The sequence below is a fragment of the Crotalus tigris genome, unplaced genomic scaffold, assembly GCF_016545835.1.
Source record: "Crotalus tigris isolate CLP2741 ecotype Arizona unplaced genomic scaffold, ASM1654583v1 scf7180000017639.5415321, whole genome shotgun sequence".
Taxonomy (NCBI): Eukaryota; Metazoa; Chordata; class Lepidosauria; order Squamata; family Viperidae; genus Crotalus; species Crotalus tigris.
The window spans coordinates 4077047-4097339 of NW_024096532.1; the positions used below are offsets into that span (position 1 = coordinate 4077047).

The window sequence follows — 20293 nt, forward strand, 5'->3', positions numbered from 1 at the left end:
ACGATTTGCTTAACAGCAATGGCAAAAAAAAAAAAGATAAAATTGGATGTCGCTCCCTTAACAACCCCCTTGCTCAGCAAAATTCTTGTCTCAGTTGTCTAATTTCTCCTTTGCGGCCCAGGAGTTTAAGTCTCATGTTGCTGTCATTTCAAAAGCAGAGAACAATTCACACTGTAGGAAGGTATTGCCTTGCAAAACTCAGGCTTCATCTACACAATGAGCATGAGATCATGTAGTAAGCCATGTATCTTTGAAGTGTAGGTGGGAGGCATTTTAATATTACTCATATGAGTAATTAAAGATTGGCAAGAACATTAATAGCAGGAAACAGAAACGTGGTCTTCTAAACTTTCTTTCTCTTGCTTTCTGCTGCCACAGAGTTTTATAGCTAAAGAAGCATTTAAAAAAAATAGCCGTCCAAATTTTGGAGAACGAATGGAATTACGTTTTCAGCTCTGGAATTAAAATTACCACCTTCTTCTATTCCACACATAATCCCAATCTTAAATGCAACAAAAATATAAAAGCAAACCGAGCTTTCTTATATGTTAGATCTGAAGAAGCTTTATCTGGCTAAATGCATGTTCTTGATTATCAAGCAACTTGTAGTTGCTTCTGTCTCTCCCTCTTTGGTAGGAAAGGGGGACAATATACAGGTAGTTTTTAACTTACAATTCATTTAATGACCATTTGAAGTTACAACAGCACTGAAAAAAGTGAATTAGGACCATTTTTCACAGGACTGTTGTAGCATTGCCATGGTCATGTGATCAAAATTTGGGTGCTTGGCAATTGGCTCATTTTTACAACAGCTGCAGTCTCTCAGGCTCATGTAATCACCTTTTGCAACCTTCTGACAAGCAAAGTCAGTGGGGAAGCCAGATCCATTTAACAATCATGTTACTAATTTCACAACTGGCAAGAAAGGTTGTAAAAATGGGGCAAAACTCTCTTAACTGTCTCATTCAGCGACAAAAATGTTGGGCTCCATTGAGGTCATAAGTAGAGGGAGGGGCTTCTCAATCAAACAAAACACTGATATTATTCTGCCTTACAACCTGTTTCTACCAAGAGTAGCAGTGTCTCCAGAATTTGGATGGAAATCGGCGCACTTTTGAAAAAAGTGGAGCATGGATATACTTCAACCAGTAGTGGGCAGCCTTTTGGTGTCTGGGATTGCTAGGTTTTGTAGTTTGTGTGTGAGAGAGATTCTTTTTTGTGTGTTGCAATTACTCTAGAATTTGCTATGCTTTCTATGTACTGCTATGCTTTCCTCCAAGAAATCACATTTCAAAAATTCAAACATACATTTAAAATGAGTTCATGAGGCTGCAAACGGGAACTTCATATAGCCTATGTATCCTGTTGCCCACTCCAGCTATAGACTGACTTTGATCTTTTTTACAAAGAGAAGATGGTACCAGAGCTAAGACAATACATATGGGTATTTAGCTGGGTCCTAAATCCAGACAGCTTGCAACCATCTGGAATCAACTCCACATCAGATTTATTGCCAGCTACAATGAAGCACTTATTCCTTGTTTGATCTCAAATTCAGAAAAGATCCAGCTAAATAGGAGTAATCAGATGTATATATCAAAGAGTTAGTTAGAAGAAGCTCCATCACTTACCCCTTGTGAAAAAAGTCCAGCTCAGCAAAACGGAATCCTTGTAAAAACAGGACTATCGCTCCTTAGCTAAAGCTACTGTTCTAGAACTAATCCTAAATTCCAGTTTCTAGCACTCTGCTGCATGCAACTCATCAGAAGTCTGTTATGTCTCAGGAGGCGCCTTTATGATTGAAAACCAGCCAATTAGCATAGACTGGTCAGCCGGAGTTAAGGGGCACGGCTAAGAATTCACCAGGAGCCATGCCTTTTATTTTGCTTGCTTGCTCTTGGCTATTGGACCAGGGATCCTATCAGTATCAGTACATCCATTTTTTTGGAGAAATAGCTAAATAGCTTCTCTAAACTCCGTTGAAGATGTTACCTAGTCCAGCAACGAAACATTCGGAAACCAACCCACAAAGGGGGGAGAACGAACCTCCACCCTCACCCTACACTTGAACTACGGATATTCACCAGTCGCAAATAGCTAAACGCTATTTTACATCCAAGTTCAAAGAACCGAACACAACCGTTTATGGATCATTTTTATTTACAAAATAGAATGTAAAAAACCTCCAGTTCTGTGAAGGAACAAACCACAGTAAGTTGAGAAAGGAGGTGAAATTATATAGGTACCTCATTCCACCTGCATCCTCTTCCTCAAACTATTTCCCCCTTTGTGCTTCCGTTTTAAAACATCCAAGCTGAATATAGAAATACCGCAAAAAAGAAAAACAAAGGTTCTCTCATCTGCCTCTTTACAGGGTTGTAAATGTGCAAGGCGCAACGCAAAACCATGTCCAATTTTTGGGGCTCAAAGATAAGATGTCCCCTTCATTTGCACCTGCTGGGGAGTTGGGGGCAGTAAAGAGGCACCATTTAAAAATCCACAGAAGTGTCAATGGCCATATCAACACATTCCCAGTGCAAACAGACCTCTTTCTTCACTCCAGTTCAGGTATATCCTGCCTCTGAACTAGCTAGTGGTCATGAGCTCCATCAAAGGTTTGCAGATTCAGGGTTGTAGAACTTGTCATTCAACATTCCTTACCACTGTCTATAAAGGCTGGGACACTTGGGAGCCAACAATGAACAATATCAGATGGACTTCAGATTCCTTGTGCCTTTTCTCCAACAAGAGGAAAAGACTTGTGATAGAACAGTTTAGTCCAAACATAAGCGAGAAATGCAGCCCTCTTAACAGAGTTGTTTTCAACACGGATTAATTCAATCAAATCAAGACAAGATTGCGATACAAAAGGCTAAATACTAAAGCACACATAGAACACAGAACGTTCAAGTTTGGTTATATCCTATGTATGGTTGAGAACGTTTGAAGTTTGGTTATATCCTATGTATGGTTGAGAATGTTTGAAGTCTGGATGAATAGATCTCACCCCAATGGCAGCAGGAAGGATACAAAAACTCTTGGTCCAATCAGGTGGGTCAACACCACTCTTAATTCACAGTCCTAACTGTTAATTAAATAACAGAGTGCGAGTTTCACTTAAAAAAAAAGTAAAATTTTTAGCTTTACCTCTAAAACAGCCGTATTAAAGGATTTGGGGGCAGTGTTGAATTATAATATGTATATGCGCTTAACAAATAATTTTTCTCAGGTTGTATTTGACAGATCCTAGCAATAAGTAATTTATGGTTAAATAGTTCTCATGCAAAAGTAGACCAGAGCTTGGCTGTTAAAATCTGTGCATTCCAGGGCAATGCAATATAAAAACATAGAATTCTTTATCCTATTTTGGGGATTTATGTGACACCAAAAGCCGATACGGCTATACTTTTTAGAGAGCTAAATTATCTTTAACTAACTGAAGGTAAAAACCTGCTTCATATTACTCTGTTTTCTTATTGGTTGCTCTGATTCTTGAAAGTTTCATCTCAGTTTCCAAGACTGGATCACTTAGGACAAGAAAGTGAGATAGTAAACTTGCTGAACGTAACTGCAGCTCTACAATGTACTGTTTTAAAACCCGGGTGGAATGTCTAAATAAGATGGAATGCCATTTTTTCAATGCCATTTCCCCCAAAAGTCTGTTTGCCTAGGAATAACGAGCAAGCTTGTCGTAGTTGGGACCAACGGTTCTACACAGAAACATCGATACCATCATGAGGAAGAGCTGTGGGGAAAAAGAGAGATTTTAGTAAAAGAAACAGCAACCACACTTCTATCATAAGAAAAGCTAAACTCCATGTTTGGAATAGTTTGCAAAGCAAAAATAAAATTATATAAGATTCTCAATTTGATTCCATAACCTTCAGATTGGTTAGACTTCAATAAGATAAGATAACCTTTATTGTCATTTTTTTTTACTGTGGGCACAACGGCACACATCAAAAATGAAATTTAGTTGCCCACTCTCAAAAATGAAATCTCCAGTATTTCTGCTTCAGATTTCTGGAAGTTGGGAATCCATTGCACTGGGAAGGTTGGATGCATGCCAATTGTGGCCCCTTCATGACCTGTGAACTTCAACTCCCAGAATTCCTGAGCCAGCTAGAAGTTGAAGGCACGCTGGCTGAGGAATTCTGAGAGTTGAAGTCCACAAGTCATAAAAGGGTCAAGTTTGAAGACTCCTAGTCTAGACCTAAGCCCTGAAATTACAACTCATGAGTACAGTAGCTATCTCTGAATCCTTATTGAACCCAACCAGGTGCCTTTCATGTGTGCTGAACTACAATCCCCATTATCCTTGAAGTGCTTTCCCTTATCTGGGCGCTCTCCAGACACATGGATCAGCAATGCTAAGGTTGGCTGCGGAATTCTTGAAATATAATCCACCACAGGGAAAGTAAATAGACACGATGGAAAGAAGCTACGGAAACCAGAATGACTCATAGAATATATCTTGCTGGAAGGAGGGAAGGTGACTATCAATGCTTAAAAAAGGGTGAGTTTTTGCCCTGTAGCATTTTGAGTCTCTCTTAACTGCTTTTTTTTTTTTGTTCTCTGCTGCATTTGCCCTCTCCAGTTCTCCTTATTGGTGCTCAAGTAACTATAGCACCTGTAGTTCTTGGGCCCCATAGCATGACATGTTTCATTTACATGTATCAATTTGGCCTGGGGGGGGCAGCAAAGCTCTTTTTGCAACAGCACAAGATGCAGGCAAGACATTAACTTGCAAAGGAGGAATAGGGTGGGAAAAACAAAGCATTGTGGACATTGACACATTTGCACTGAGGAACATTGAGGCCTGACAATGCTTTGGAATGAATTACCTTGCCAAAACTCCAGGTAGGTGTCCCTATGCAGCAGGTATGTGAAATAATTTAAATGATTATAAAAATGGAAAGAGGTTTCAGAAACAAGGGAGAATTAAGGAGTAGCACAAACATAACCCAGGGGCTCATGCATCACTTTGGGAAGCAAATCAACACTTCACCTTTTCAGACATGCCTAGACCTATGCCAAGAGTAGGGTGTGTAGGTGTTGAGAAACACAGCGGGCATATGCATATACCCAGCAGTCAACCTATCGAAAGCACACTGAAACAGCTAAGGATTTGGGCTGCAACCATAGGCAGGGCTTACCCATAAAGGCCCAAAGGTTAAAAGCTCTTCTTGGATGGCATTAGAAATACAGACAGGAGGAATAATGAAAGAAGAAGAATTCATTATGGGACCATTGGAAAAGAACTGCAAGCATGTCTTGTTTTTAAATTTAGATCTGCATCAGAAATTAGATTAATTTCATGGGTTTTCCAGATCTATGTGACTCTCATTGGGGAATACCAGAAAAACACTATGTTCCTCTTCTACCTCTTTCTTTAAAATCCAGGCCCTTTGGATATATGCCAGTTTATTTAAAAAAAAAAAACAGCATAAACAGCTGTGTTTGCTTTTCTTAAAGAAAAAATATGGAAGTAACACAATCAATCGCAATTTTCCAAAACAAACTACTCTTAACCTACACACACACACACACACATAATCTATTGTCTTCCAGCCAATTCAGAAAGTCAGTAAGGAGAACAACCGATTTCCAGAAAGGTAATCTCTACACATGCTTAAAGAGAAAGCTATTTGATGTCTCCTCCAGTTGTGTTGGACTAATTGGCCATCATCCTCAGGAACCATTGGCTGTGCTTGCTTGGGGTGATGAGAATTGTTATTTCTTGCATTGTTTTGTGTGAGAGCTCATGGGAGCTCCACAGAGGATCTCATTTTATGTTAACAAGCAACCACTGTCCAAGTTTGGGCTGAAAGAGTGAATGGCCCAACATTAGCCAATAAACTACAGTTAGAATAAACTTGATAGCAATAGCAATAGCACTTAGACTTATATACTGCTTCACAGTGCTTTACAGCCTCTCTCAGTGGTTTACAGAGTCAGCATATATTGCCCCCAATAATCTGGGTCCTCTTTGTACTACCTTGGAAGGATGGAAGGTTGACTCAACCTTGAGCCGGTGAGTATCGAATCCCTGGCAGTCAGCAGAATTAGCCTGCAATATTGCATTCTAGCCACTGCACCACTTGATCCCAAGTCTTCCTGGCCTAAATCATATTTCTAAAATTACTACACTATTCTACATTATAATCCAGCAGATGAGAAGATGCCAGATAGAGGAAATGGGCTAGGACTAGGTGAATTCACAAGGATTCATATGGGATCTTTCAGAAGCACAACATTTGCTGAGCATCTTCCCTGCAAATACACAAGCATGATACTATGATGACAGCAGCTTTTCTGGCCAATGCTTGCACCCAAGAAAAATCAGTAGTCCCTGCACTGCACTCATGAGCCACACAGGTCACATAGAAAAGGACATGCACAGAAAAGGACATGCACACATCCTTCCCAACTTAGGAAGACACAAATAACAAGGCATGGCAGAAAGCTAGAAAAATCTATGCACCCTCTTTAGCCACCTGTTAGGGATCTCCTGGGAGCCACCACTATGCAGGTCCTTGTGTTCTAATGCAGTGACCAGCAACATGCACAGCAGCTGCAGTAACTACAAGAAAGATCCAGGATGAAGAGATGAAGACCTCAATTCTTTATCATGTAATGCACTCACAACCAAGCACATATAAACATTTCAGCTGCCCACCAGCAATGCCTCTTGATCGAAATGAGTAGACTGGTAGGGACACTGATGGCAAAAATATAATGGCACCTTAGCCAGGCAGAAAAAAAACAAACCACGTTTGGATCATTCCATCATCAAACAGCAAAGTACCCAGAGAGCTATGACTATTGGATGCTTTAAAAAAATTAGATCTCAAAACACGCAAATCTGAATTCCATGAAACAGCATCGAATATTTAAATATTTAGCTTAATATTCCAGAGGATGAAAGGATGGCCTTTATAGGATTTTCTGCCTACAAGACCCAATTGTATTTCAATACTACATACCTTTATATAATGGGGTTGATGGGAAAAGAAGATTGCTATTATTACAAAATGTCTTTGGGCAGTCCTGAAAATAAATACCATACAAGGTGGTATAAACTGAATGATTTTGTAATGATTTTGGGAGGTCCCCAAACCCATCAATATTTGCACATCTCTGTTATTATTTCTACATTTCTGTTGGTAGAAATGTAGCTGTACCCAGTCGTCAGTGAGGAGCGCTTACCTCTAGGAGAGCAATCCCAAGGCAGATCCCTACAATGCTGATGAGGTTATTGTTCAGCCAGGTTTGGACGCTCTCCCTGCAGCCCTGCAATGGAGAAAAAATACATTAAAAAGGAGCATCAGATGGAATTCCAAGCATAACCCTTGTCAGATCAATTATAAGGCACATCTCACTCACTCCCACATTGCAGCCCAGCAGATATAGCCAAAACACATTCTCTCTCTCTCTCTCTCTCTCTCTCTCTCTCACACACACACACACACACACACACACAATATCAGAAAGAACACCTCACCTTTGTTTTCTGCACTCTTACCCTAGCCTTGCATTTGCCAGTCCTCTTACTAATGTTCAGAAACACCCATGGCACTGTCCTTTTCCATATCAGGAAGCCTTGAGCCCCACAAATTACTTTTGCAGTGTATGAATACCCATTTCCTTTCATCACTCCCAGACCAACTGGCTGTTCATTTCAAGGACTCAGCAAAAAGAGGCTGAAATTGATACCTCTATGGCTAAGGGCCTACATATTTTACAAGACCAACTTGCCCCAGTAGCTTGTGTCCATCCAAATAGATTTCACTCCAAGCCCTTTTCCTTAAGGAGGTGGTTTACAAGGCCCAAGATGCAGAGTCTTCTCTGTTGCAGCCATATTTATTTGGAATAACATAACCCCGAGATCTGATTAGCCCTACCCTGTTACGGGTTAGGAGAGGTGTAACACTTGGCTTTAAATTATAAAATAGATGCTGTGGCTGTGGCTACATGCTTTGTTCTCAGTAGCCTTTGTTTCTTTTTAAATAGCATTATTATAATCATGCACAACTGTTTCTCATTTTATTATTCCGTTTTTATAAACAGAAATGCATGCTACTCAGAAATAAATACTTATATCAAATGGATATATCGACTGTGGTCCCAAAAATAGTGTGTAATTCTCTTCTGTACAACTGCTTTTTGCACGTAGGTTAATTCTATTCTTTCATGGTTGGAAAAAGTAAGAACAAGGTACAATGGCATAGTGATATGAAATCAATATAAGTGGATAGGATAGGAATGTATGTATGTATGTATGTATGTATGTATGTATGTATGTATATATGTATATATTTCATTCTGAACGGTCCTATTTCTGACTACCATCAAATCAACCACCCACCTAGAAAGTGCCAAACTGGTCAAAAGCTGTTATGATGTTCCAGAAATCACTAAAAAAAACTTGGGTGTTCACCCAGGCCTCGGTTGGGGGACGGTCCTTTTAATTTAGCTTAGTTTTGCTCTTATAGTTTGCCATGTTTTCTATGTTTTGTTTATTTGTAAGCCAATCAGTTGACAAGGAGTTGGAGAGCCTCAAAATTGGAATCAATCAATATACAGCACCCTTTTTTGGAAGATCTATTACCGGAAGATCTATTACAGTTTCCCTCAATTTGGCATCTCCCAAATGCATTGGAATAAGCTGTTCCATCTATGCTCTCCTTCTTATATATTTTTTTTAACAATAATCTCCCATATCCAATTGCCTCTTAAGCCATCTCTTTTCAGGAACTAAACAGGAGAATGAACATGGCAAGCTTAATATCTTGTGCACAAATTCTCCCCCTCCCTCTCCCCAAAGAGCAGGAATTGGCATCCTTTTCAGGCACTGTCATACAATCACTTGCATGCTTCCCTGCCCCCCTTTAAACAATTGCCTAAACATTCTGGATACAAATACTGGTGGGCACAGAGAATGCTGGCATTCCGTGACTTTTTCCCCTGCAGGATTTGGGTCAAGTATTTAAAAACTGTTTTATGTTAACAGAGGAATGCAGCCGTCACCACAAGTACCCAAAGGGGCTAGACTGCATTGTGCACACCCCCAACCCAAGAACAATGCGTGGGCCGCTCACTCTATTGTTGATTGGCAACTGTCCCTCTGCTTGGCAAAAGAGGGCCGGCTTGGCAGTTGTTCTGTTGTGGGCTGAAGGTAGAACGGAGGTGTTACGACACGAGCAGGGAAACTGTTTATTTGAGGCATTTCTGACTCTGCTATTTTCCATCCAGTCTGTCCAGCCTGTCCAGCCGCAGCATTGGAACTAAGAAAAAGAGATGGGATTGAAGACAGTGAGAAAGAGAAGATGGTTGGAGAGACAAAGCTTTCCTGTCTGTGTAGTGGAATCATCCATTTAAAAAAAAATCACTGCTTTTTATCCTGCAACAGAAAAAACTACTAGAGGAAAAGTGTTCCCTAGCACAGGGTTGGCACACCTTTGCTGAAATTAAGCGGATATGAGCACGGTCCATGCCTAAATGGGAGACTCCATAAAATCTCTTATCCTATGTTTCTCAACCTTGACAATTTGAAGATGTATCCCAGAACTCTTAAATGAACATGCTGGCTGGGGCATTCTGGGAGTTGAAATCCACTGATCTTCAAGTTGCCAAGGTTGAGAACAACTGCTGTTATTTATGCCAATTTGAGCTCCAATATGGAGAAAATCGGGCTGTATAGCAATAGCAGTTAGACATATATATCGCTTTACAGGGCTTTATAGCCCTCTCTAAGCGGTTTACATAGGCAGCATATTGCCCCCAACAATCTGGGTCTTTATTTTACTGACCTCGGAAGGATGGAAGGCTGAGTCAACTTTGAACTGGTGAGGACTGAATCCCTGGCAGGGAGCTGAATTAGCCTGCAATACTACATTTTAACCATTTTGCCACCACAGCATTACATATATATGCAATCAATATTAGTAAATATGCCATCATAGCCATACCTGATGAATGAACTAAGTTTAGTTGTAGGTTGACTCTATGACTAGACTCATCCAACGTGGCTTTAGCCATATCAACCAACCAGAAATTTTAAAATTTACATGTCACGAGTTTCAAGCCATATGGCTACATCCACCCAGCACACCAGGCCAAATCTAAACAAACCACCTTATGGCTTAGCATGTTATATGAGTCACCCTACATACAGCCAAATATGTCCCCAAAGAATCACATCAATGGAGGTAAAGGATGGAAAAACTAACATTACTGTTACAGTGACATAACAGGAAGACAGCTTACCTGCTCTTGCACAAAATCCCAGCTGTCACCATGATCTGAAAGGGATGCGTTTGTTCCATAGCCTGCAATGATGGTTTTTACGTGTCCAGCCACTGTTGAACTGATCTGTATGTGGGAGGAATAGCAAACTTAGTTAGGCTCTTTATATCATATGTAAAAACAAAGATGCGTCTATCTGTGACAGATCAGCATCCTGTTTTCCCTGGAATCCTCCCAGCACGCAGAAGAGGAGACAAGTCTTCCTTGATAGATGAGGCTTGGTTCAAACATAGAAAAAGCAGGTGCCCACTTCTTTCAAAAACCAAACTAGGAATAAAATCTGGATTATATTTACAGGTAGTCCTTGACTTACGAACACAATTGAGTCCAAAATTTCTGTTGCTAAATGAGACATTTGTTAAGTGAGTTTTGCTCCATTTTACGACCTTTCTTACCACAGTGGCTAAGCGAATCGCTGCAGGTGTTGAATTAGTAACACTGTTGCTAAGTGAATCTAGCTTCCCCATTGACCTTGTCAGAAGGTTGCAAAAGCGGATCACCTGTCCCTGGGACACTGCAATTGTCATAACTATGAGTCAATTGCAAAGTGTCTGAATTTTGATCATGTGACCATGGGGATGCTGCAATGGTTGTTAAGTATGAAAACTGGTCATAAGTCATTTTTTCAGTGCCGTAACTTTGAACGGTCACTAAATGAATTGTTGTAAGTCAAGGACTACCTTTATTTGAAGTAGAATGGGAGGTTCTGTCCAAACTCTACTCTCAGTGGACAAAAGTTCAAACCAAACAGGATGCAAGGTTTATTTTCCTTTCCCAGAGAATCCAGCAGTGGAGAACAGTGATGATAACACCAAATCTTTTCCATCCTCTCAGCACCTCACACAAAGTTGTTGATCACCCGGCCCTTCCAGAAAGGGAGCTAGTTCTTTTACTCATTGCATCATGCAAGACTTTAACCCCCAAGCCTTAATTACTTTTGCTAAGGCATCAAACCAATTATTAAAGGCATCACCATACAGTATGCATACTTGTTATGAAAGGATTTTAAAGAACCCAAAGCCTGCACAAAGAATGGGAGAGGGATACTGCTAACTTTGGCTGTAGTATAAGCCAGATGAAAAAAAGTGGCAAAAAGCAGACATTTTTGCAATTAATAAATCACAAAACATCACATTTACTCCCGGAGAAGACCTACATATATATACACCCACATGTACATGTACATGTATATGTATATATCTTTTCTCTCACTCTATTATATACCCTGCCACACATCTGCTCTGTGAGTCACTAAGGACACAGAAATATTGAGTGTAAATTGACTCTTCTCTTTCACAGGCCCTAGTCATTCCTCCCCCACCCATTTTATTTTATTTTTTTTGTTCTGGGCAGAGAAAGAGAAAGGGAAAGAGAAAGGAAAGGGAAAAAGAAAAAAAGAGAGAAAGGATTTAGTCTAGCTCAGGGGTAGGCAACCTTGGCTCTTTTATGACTCGTGGACTTCAATTCCCAGAATTCCTGAGCCAGCCATGACTTGTGGACTCATAAAAGAGCCAAGGTTGCCTAGTATACTTGCAAAATGGTGGGACTCCTGATCTAGAGAACATTAGATTCCCTTGCATACGTGGGCCCTTGTATATACAAAGAAGCATTCAGCTATCAAGGGGCATGATCTTTGGGAAGGCTGTTATCCAAGATATAGACCAGGTCAAGGACTAAGAGTAAAATAAAAAAAGAAGGGAATGAGAAGGGGGGAAAACCCCTTCTGGTAGAACGAAGCATTGTTGAAATAGGTGTATGGTGACCATTTTATGAGAAATCTTCTGACTTATGACACTGCTTACCGTGTTGCTGTGTGTCTGTATCAAGATTGCAATGGTGACTTGACCAACGAACAGGAGCAATAGGAAGGCGAAGTACTATTGATGGAGAGAAAAAAGGCCAGCAAAATCAGTCAACATCACCATGGTATCAGTTATTCATTTATTCATTCATTCATTCACAGGAACATTTCTTCAAGTTTCTTACAAACAAGCATGCTAAATTTATTTTTAATCTGCATTTTCCCCTATATCTGAGAGGTATTATTAAAATACAGACACATGCTATACCTGACCTCCAAGCAATCACCATTAAAAAAAATCTAGCGGCCATCATTAAAAACTGAGAACCACTGCTGTAAACATTGAAACCCCATCTGCAGCTAAATCACAAGGTACCAAATATATCACTACAAAGTGAAAATACCACAGAGCATAATTACCTTTCTGCATTTCCCACTACAAAAGCCTCTTGGGAAATTACCACATCATGCACTATACAGGTTCTCCTTCCTTTATTCTGTTGTGTTATTAAAAGGCACACAACCGGATTTCTACCCGGATCTAGAGGGATCACCTGAGCCACTAATTAACTAGAATGCTGTGCCATCATTAGTCTTATATTAAAGATGAAATAAATGCCCACATATAGTATTCATGAGTTCTTCTTGTAATTGAATGCCATATAAGTGTCAGCACAGTTACACCTACCCTCCAAATAAAGTATATCAGCTTTTTCAGTTGTTTCATAGAGTTAATGATTCCAACGGAATAGAATTTTTGTAGTTTGGCGTTGAACGTGGGGTCCTTGTTACTGTCTGACTTTGGTAGTTTCCTTGGAGACGTTTCATTACCAAATTCGGTCACATCATCAGTATTAGTCATTGATGAAGTTACTTAGTTTGGCAATGAAACATTTGCAAGAAAACAACCATGCTCAGAGAGCACCAAGGACCCCACAGTAAAGATTATTCACAATTTTTCAATTGCATAATTCTTCGCTTTCATGTTATCTCACTGTCTTAGTCTGAAGATCCAGTTTCCAGAGAAATCCTAGTTTCCAGAATTTGTTACTTTAATCCAGGAGTTGGCCACTTTTTCTCACCCTAAGCTCTATCCCACAAGTCTGCATCACATGGTTAAAATATTCTTCTCAAATTGCCCACCAAATTTCTTAGAACTTAAATGTTTCATCTCAAAACTTCAGAAGATTTTTGTCTTCCTGAAAAGATCACCAAAATCTTTCAAAACTTGTTCCATTTGGTGAAGTATTTATAATGCTTAAAAAAAATTTTTTTTAAGAGGAGTATCATTTTGGATACAGGAGCAACATGATGTTCCTACCTAACTGAACCCAATAAATGTTATTTCCCTTTCTTAGACAGCACCAGAATAGAGGCCCACAGCTTCTACCCAGCTACTTACAAGTCCTAGCATACACTTGATTTCCTTGAGAGAGCCCAAGCATCCAAGAAATCCCAATAACATTGTTAGGATGCCCGCACCCGAGAAAATGTAGGACCATATTTTGAGAGCATAATATGAGGACCCTGTGAAGGAAGGAAGAAACAATCAAGAACTGAAAAGATACAAATGATAGAAAAGAAGTCAATAATAATAAGCAGTCTCTATTCTTTCCTTGTTCCTCAACTGACAGAAATGTTTGGAAGACTCAAGCCCGGTTTACTGGGCCTATGTCCAAAGAAGCCTAAGTCTTTTGAAAAAGAGCTACATAGGCCTTGACTTACAACCATTTGCTTAGTGACTATTCAACATCAAAATGGCATTGAAAATGTGATTTATAACTGATCTTTGCATTTACAACTGCTGCAGCATTGTGACGGTCATGTGATTGTGATTCAGGCGCTTGGCAACAGACATGTATTTACAATAGTTGCACCATCCTGCCAGCTTATGACAAGCAAAGTCAACGGGGAAGCTGGCAGGGAAGGTTGGAAATGGACATCACACATCTCACTTAAAGAGCAAGATAGTGAGGAAAAAAATGGGGAAAAAAACTAGAAACTTTGATGTTATATATGTTGATGGCAGCAAGATTACTCTATGCACAAAAATGGAAGGACACTTTGATTCCCACAATGGATGAATGGCTGCAAAAATTGATGAAGTTAACAGAGATGGCTACATTGATTGCCTTCGTTAAAGAAAAAAAACACACAATTACTTTTGTTTCTACTTGGAAACCACTTCTGCTTGAGGTGGAAAAAAACAAAAATTTGATTTTGGGTTTTACCGATTAGATTTGTTGTTACAGAAATGGCTAGTTTATACTATTATGGAAAAATAAAAAGTTGAGGTTTGATGCTATTATCTTATTATAGTGCACCAAACGGAGTTGGAAATCAATGCCTTTTCTTTATTTTTTCCCCTTTCCTTACACCTTTCCCTTTCCTTCTCCCTCCCCTGGTTCCCTAATATTTTTCTTTGTATTTTTGTATTTTATATTATAAACTAATAAAAAAAACCTGAGGACGATAGTTCATTTAATGACGATGGCAAAAAAGGTCATAAAATCAGATGTGGTCACATGACTGCACCACTTGACAATGAATTTTTCCAGTCCCAATTATGATCAAACATTCTCTACAGTATTTAGAAAAGGAAGTCGGTCTCTGAGGGAGATGGAAACTTACCAAGTGTGGAAGCAAAATTATTTTGATCAAAAAGTATCCATAAGCCAAAGCCAAAGACCAGACTTCCAAGGATCTGAAGAAGGGGAAAGAGATTTTCAGTTTGATTGTTTTAAAAAGTATACATCTACGTATAGTAGCCATTCTTTCCTCTTTTCCCACCCTGCATAAACACAGCTTCACGAACTGGCTGCAAATCATAATTCTCTAGCTGGCTATGCAACTGGCCCCCAGCCATGTACTCACAAAAAAGAAAAGATTGAAGAGAAAGAGGAAGTATTTTGTAACACTGAGACATCCTTTGTGAGACATTATCTTCTTCCTGTTGGAAGGAGAAAAAAAACATTGAGTTTTATTCTATGTTAGCTGAGACCCAAGCCCCTTCCAAGCCCCATCTACATCAGTGTAGGCCACGGATAGGCAACCTTGGCTCTTTTATGACTCGTGGACTTCAACTCCCAGAATTCCTGAGCAGGAATTCTGGGAGTTGAAGTCCACAAGTTATAAAAGAGCCAAGATTGCCTACCCCTGATTATAGGCAATATGCAGAACATCATTTGAGGGACTTTATTAAAAAAAAGGAAGGATTCTAAAAATTGGAGTCTAGGCCTCTACAGGTAGTCCTTGACTTATGATCACAATTGAGCTGAAATTTACATTGCTAAGTGAAAGAGTTATTAAGTGAATTTTGCCTTATTTTATGACCTTGTCATAATTGTTAAGTGAATCATTGCAATTTGTTAAGTTAGTAACATGGTTGTTAAGTGAATCTGGCTTTCCCATTGACTTTGCTTGTCAGAAGGTCGCAACAGATGATCACTGCAACTGTCATAAATATGAGTCAGTTGCCAAGCATCTGAATTTTGATCATGTGACCATGGGGATACTGCAAGAGTCATAATTGTGAAAAACAGTCAGTCACTTTTTTCAGTGCCATTATAACTTTGAACGGTCACTAAAGGAACTGTTGTAAGTTGAGAACTACTTGTATTGTAACCTTGAAATCTGCAGAGTGAGATCACAGCAATGGCCCACTTGGTTCCAGAGAACCAGAAGCTAGTTCTAAGATTCCAGAAATTATTTGAAAAAGGTAAGAAAACATTATTCACTGACAAGGAAGACACAGTTTGTTGGCAATAACAATGACAGTGCCAGCTGTTTCCAAATGATTAACAGGTCCCACCCTTAAGTTGAATCTTGAAGGGTTTTTTAAACTAGATATTGTGGCTGTATCTCTGAAAACAGCTCAAGATGCTGCAATGACAGAACATGGCTGTACATGAATGTTTCTCAAAGTTGGCAACTTTAAACTGTCTGGACTTTAACTCCCAGAATTCCCCAACCAGGTAACATCTTAAAATTGCCAGGCTTAAGAAATCTGAGGTATATCAAGAGTACATGTTGTTTTTCTATCTGCGGATGGTCAGGAGTTTCCACAGAATTGGTCAATACAAAGGGTAGAGAAAGGGCTATTTTCTCCCCCCCTCTCTCTCTCACACACACACACATCCTGAGGATACCCCTGAAAATTCATGACAACTGAAACTTGGGCATTGCTCAACCTCTGAAATACGTCATTTCACAGACATTAAATTATATTTAGAGACATATCACAGCATTCCTCAACCTGATATCTTCCAGGCCTGTTAGACTTCAACTCTCATAATTTACCATTTTATTAATTTATTAATAAAAGTTAATCCATTTTTTTCTTCCAGGCTGAAGATTTCTTTTACTTTCTTCTCCAGTTTTTCTCTTCCAACATATTAGCAGGGTATCCGAGTGATGAAAGCTGGCCTAGAAATGTTCTTGTAACTATACTGTACAGACCTTCCCACAATTGAGCCTGAAATTTAAAATTGTGTTCATCAACAGGATTCTATATATTAATAGCAAAACCAAACTCTGATTTTCCATGTGGATGTGTATAAGCATGAGAAGAGGAAAATACTAGAAGTTTGTGGAACCCCAAGGTCTATTGAAATACCAAACCAAAACAGAAAGCAGAAAGCAGAAAGATTTTATTTTTTAAAAGAGTTGGAGAAATAAATACAATCCAAACCAATGAGATCTGAGCATACTGAGGGTCCATAATAGGAGGGAAGATGGGGTGATAGGGAAAACTGGATGGGAACTGTCGGAGTAACATTAGGAAAATGCTATTACTTTCATACCCAGAATTTTAAGTTTTAGAAAACAGGTGGATAAAAATCACATGCAGTCCAGATGTAGTACTTCAGAAAACTAGGGGAACTTTCATCATAATTTTCGCTTAGATTATATTTCCCTACCACTGAAAAAGTTTCATAAGACATCTGAGAGAGAAGCAGAAGAGGAAGCGCTGTGTTTCAGAGTTAGTGTGTCACAGATTCTCCGAAAGATAAAGTCATTTCCTGGGGTACTGATGTAAGTGATTCTATCCACCCACCCCCACTTTCACACAAACTCATGAGGTGCCATTTTAGTTTCTTTGCCGATATACATCTAACTTTCTGTCGGATGAGCTAACAGACTTCCTACATTTATTCTCATGCAAGTTGCGCATTTCACAGAGTATCTCCATTTTAAAATACCTAACTACGGTACACTATTAAATTGTTATTTCCTTTTTCCCCACATCTCCCAAAAGATATGGAATAGATATATAATATTCAGTTCTGTTGCAGATCCCTATTTATTACTTTGCATGTGTTCACCACAATTATTTCTGTACTTATACCCGTCAATTTCTAATATAAAACTGAAGACAACCCATATTTAGATTCATAGACATGTATCTCTGAAAACATGAGGTGTCTTTTGCCCCACTTTTTCACATCTTAATTCAGAAAACATTTCAGACAGTGCTATTCATTATGCACGTGGTATCTCTGCAGTCTGTGCCACTTATATAACTCCACATAATTATATTAAATAGCACCAGAAATTGTGTGTGCAATCGTGCTCTCCTACATGCATGTTTAGAAAAAGCATTTGGACTTTCCCAAACTAATTTTCAATTTCTTGAAAGCTACCTTATTCGGCAATATTCAAGGACACTTTTCTCTGGGCTCTCCAAATGCACAAGTACACTAGAACAACTAAGATGCCTTTTTACAATTTTGTGTGGTCCCATATTCTCAATCAGTGGAGCACTTTCCTTCCTGTTCCCATCTCTCACCCTCTAAAAACAATTCTCACAACCACCTTTGAAGCACTCAACAACTGGCATTCACCTGCCCACCACTCACCTCCTGCTTCACACAACTCTCTACATACAAAAACTTCCCCTCCATGATGCACAAACATAATAGACTGTAGTCCAACCAAACGAAAGGTCTCAGGCTGGGAAAGGCAGATTTATTTGACTTAGCTAGCATTAAACCACCATGAATTTATATCATAAGTCGCTTAAGCTCAACACCCCAAGGTCTCTCTTTTAGCCCTGGCCTACTAAACTCCTCAAACACGCACAGACATTACATATCCATCCAAATTCTGACTATGGTTGTGCACTCTTCACAACATGATTCACTCCTTTGTAATCAATGTGTCATTTGAAGGGGGGGGAGGAATCAGCCCTTCCTGCACCAGATCTCCAACAACTCTCCCCCCATGCCCTCCTCACCTAAGCTAGAGTTGATCACAACAGCTTTCTCCTTCCCTACAACCCTCTCGCCCATTTGAACTTGCCTTATCAGCCAAACAGCCTTCGCCTCTCTCTCTTCTGCTTCTATCACAACACAAATCGCCTTTTTTTTTCTTTTTGTCTTCTGATGAGCCAGTTCCAAACTTCATCCATCCCTCTCTCCCTCCCCCAAAGGCGCCTCCGCCTTCGTTTGCCTCTCTCGTTTTTCATTGGTCGCGAGTAATAGCTGGGAGGCGCGGCTCAAACATGAATAATTAATAGACTCCAAAGTTCCATCCGCAGCTTTGTAGTTACCAGAGGGCTTTCCCCGCCCCCGGATTTTTTTTCTTTCTTTGTAATTGTTAAGGGTTTTCCATTCATTAGGAAAACAAAAGTTGTTGGGGGGGGGCGACAGGGGTCTGGGATGGTTTCATGACGTTTATTTCCTGCGCCTTCCACACCTGGGTTTAAAAAAAAAAGTCCAAAAGAAATGTAATACTGTACAAGCCGGGCTCCTAATGCGTTAGTTAGTAAAGCAATAGAAATAAGATACTCGAGAGGGAATGCCAGTGAATTCTATGGAATTCTACTTCTGAGCGAGACTTATGTAAATATATGCGTCACTGAGAACATTCGTGTTGACATCATTTCTCCACGGAAACTGCCAGTCAACTTCTGGGTTCACGCATTAGATCACAGCAAATGTTGTGTGTTTTCCACAGTAATTAGAGGACCTCTTAGGCAGTGTAATCTATATTACAACGTGTATTGGAGACAAATAAACCCATCCAAAAGAACTGCTAAGTTTCATATTCTCCGTAAGTTGTACTAGGTTTTGTTTTAGCAGGAATCTGAATTTTGCCAGTGAGTTTAATAATACAGGACAGGTAGTCCTCGACTTACGACCACAATTGAGCCCAAAATTTATGTTGCTAAGTGAGATATCTGTTAAGTGAGTTTTACCCTATTTTATGACCTTTCCTGCCACAGTTGTTAAGTGAAACAACAAATTCCATAAGTGAATCTGGCTTCCCCATTGACTTTGCTTGGCCAAAGGTTTCAAAAGGTGATCACAGGACGCTGGGACACGGCAACCTTCATAAATATCAGTTCGTTTCCACCTGTCTAACTTGATCATGTGACCATAGGAATGCTGCAATGGTCATAAGTGTGAAAACGGTCATAAAATACTTTTTTCACTGACATAACTTTGAATGGTTACTAACTGAACTCTTGTAAGTCAAGCACTACCTATACTTATTTTTAGAGGTGGGAGGCCTGGATTTTGTTCTGTTTTTTTGGCCGTTAGGTGTAAAGAGTAATCTAGCATTAATTGCACTGTTTGTCATGCTGGCTAGGGAATTCTGGGAATTAAAGTCCACAGATTTTAAAAATGGCTGAGGTTGAGAAACAATAAATTACAGGTAGTTCTCGACTTACAATAGTTCATCACTTCGCCACAGAAACTGCCAGTTTTGTCAACTTGTTGGGTTCAGGCTAACAGATCACAGCAATTTTAACAACTGTGTTATTACTTGAACAACTCAGTGATTCATTTAACACAAGTGTGGCAATAAAAGTGATAAAATGGGGCAAAATTCACTTAACAAATGTTTCGTTTAGTAACAGAAATTTTGGGCTCAGTTGTGGTTGTAAATCGAGGAGTACCTGTACGTTATCTAGCATTGTCTGTTTTGTCTAAACTACAATCCCCCATTGCAGACCAAATTCAAACTTACTTACTTCTTCCATATTTACTTCTTCCTATAACATCTTACATGGAGGCATAAACTTGGTTAATACACAAATACTGGCAAGAAACACTACAATCAATATTGAATCCACTTTCTTCCATCTTGCTTCTATTTGCTTATGGCAATGGTTCTCAACCTGTGGGTCGGGACCCCATTTGGGGTTGAACGACCATTTCACGGGGGTCGCCAAACAAC

At 39.5% G+C, this 20293-nt stretch overlaps 1 protein-coding gene across 2 annotated transcripts; it reads right to left on the bottom strand.

Annotated features, from left to right (window-relative positions):
- Positions 1-2142: 2142 nt before the first annotated feature.
- CD37 (CD37 molecule) lies at positions 2143-18544 on the bottom strand. Of its 2 annotated transcripts, XM_039335252.1 has the most exons (10): positions 18410-18544; positions 14984-15059; positions 14741-14813; positions 13512-13636; positions 12111-12185; positions 10270-10374; positions 9102-9287; positions 7210-7293; positions 6498-6583; positions 2143-3745 (listed from the first exon to the last, which is right to left on the bottom strand). In XM_039335252.1, exons 2-10 carry the CDS (start codon positions 15047-15049, stop codon positions 3733-3735), a joined length of 813 nt encoding a protein of 270 aa, XP_039191186.1. In that variant the 5' UTR covers positions 15050-15059; positions 18410-18544; the 3' UTR covers positions 2143-3732. The 2 variants fall into 2 exon arrangements, with proteins under 2 accessions (XP_039191186.1, XP_039191187.1); XM_039335253.1 differs by lacking the exon at positions 6498-6583 and having other exon boundaries at positions 18410-18543.
- Between the last annotated feature and the right edge of the window lie 1749 nt (positions 18545-20293).

Excerpts from the sequence above, each read along its gene's own strand:
- CD37 (XM_039335252.1), bottom strand. The coding sequence starts at position 15,049 with ATGTCTCACAAAGGATGTCTCAGTGTTACAAAATACTTCCTCTTTCTC. Across the intron at positions 14,814-14,983 it reads TCTTCAATCTTTTCTTTTTT|ATCCTTGGAAGTCTGGTCTT; the intron begins GTGAGTACATGG and ends CCCCTTCTTCAG. Across the intron at positions 6,584-7,209 it reads TTGGGATTGCTCTCCTAGAG|TTACTGCAGCTGCTGTGCAT; the intron begins GTAAGCGCTCCT and ends TCTTTCTTGTAG.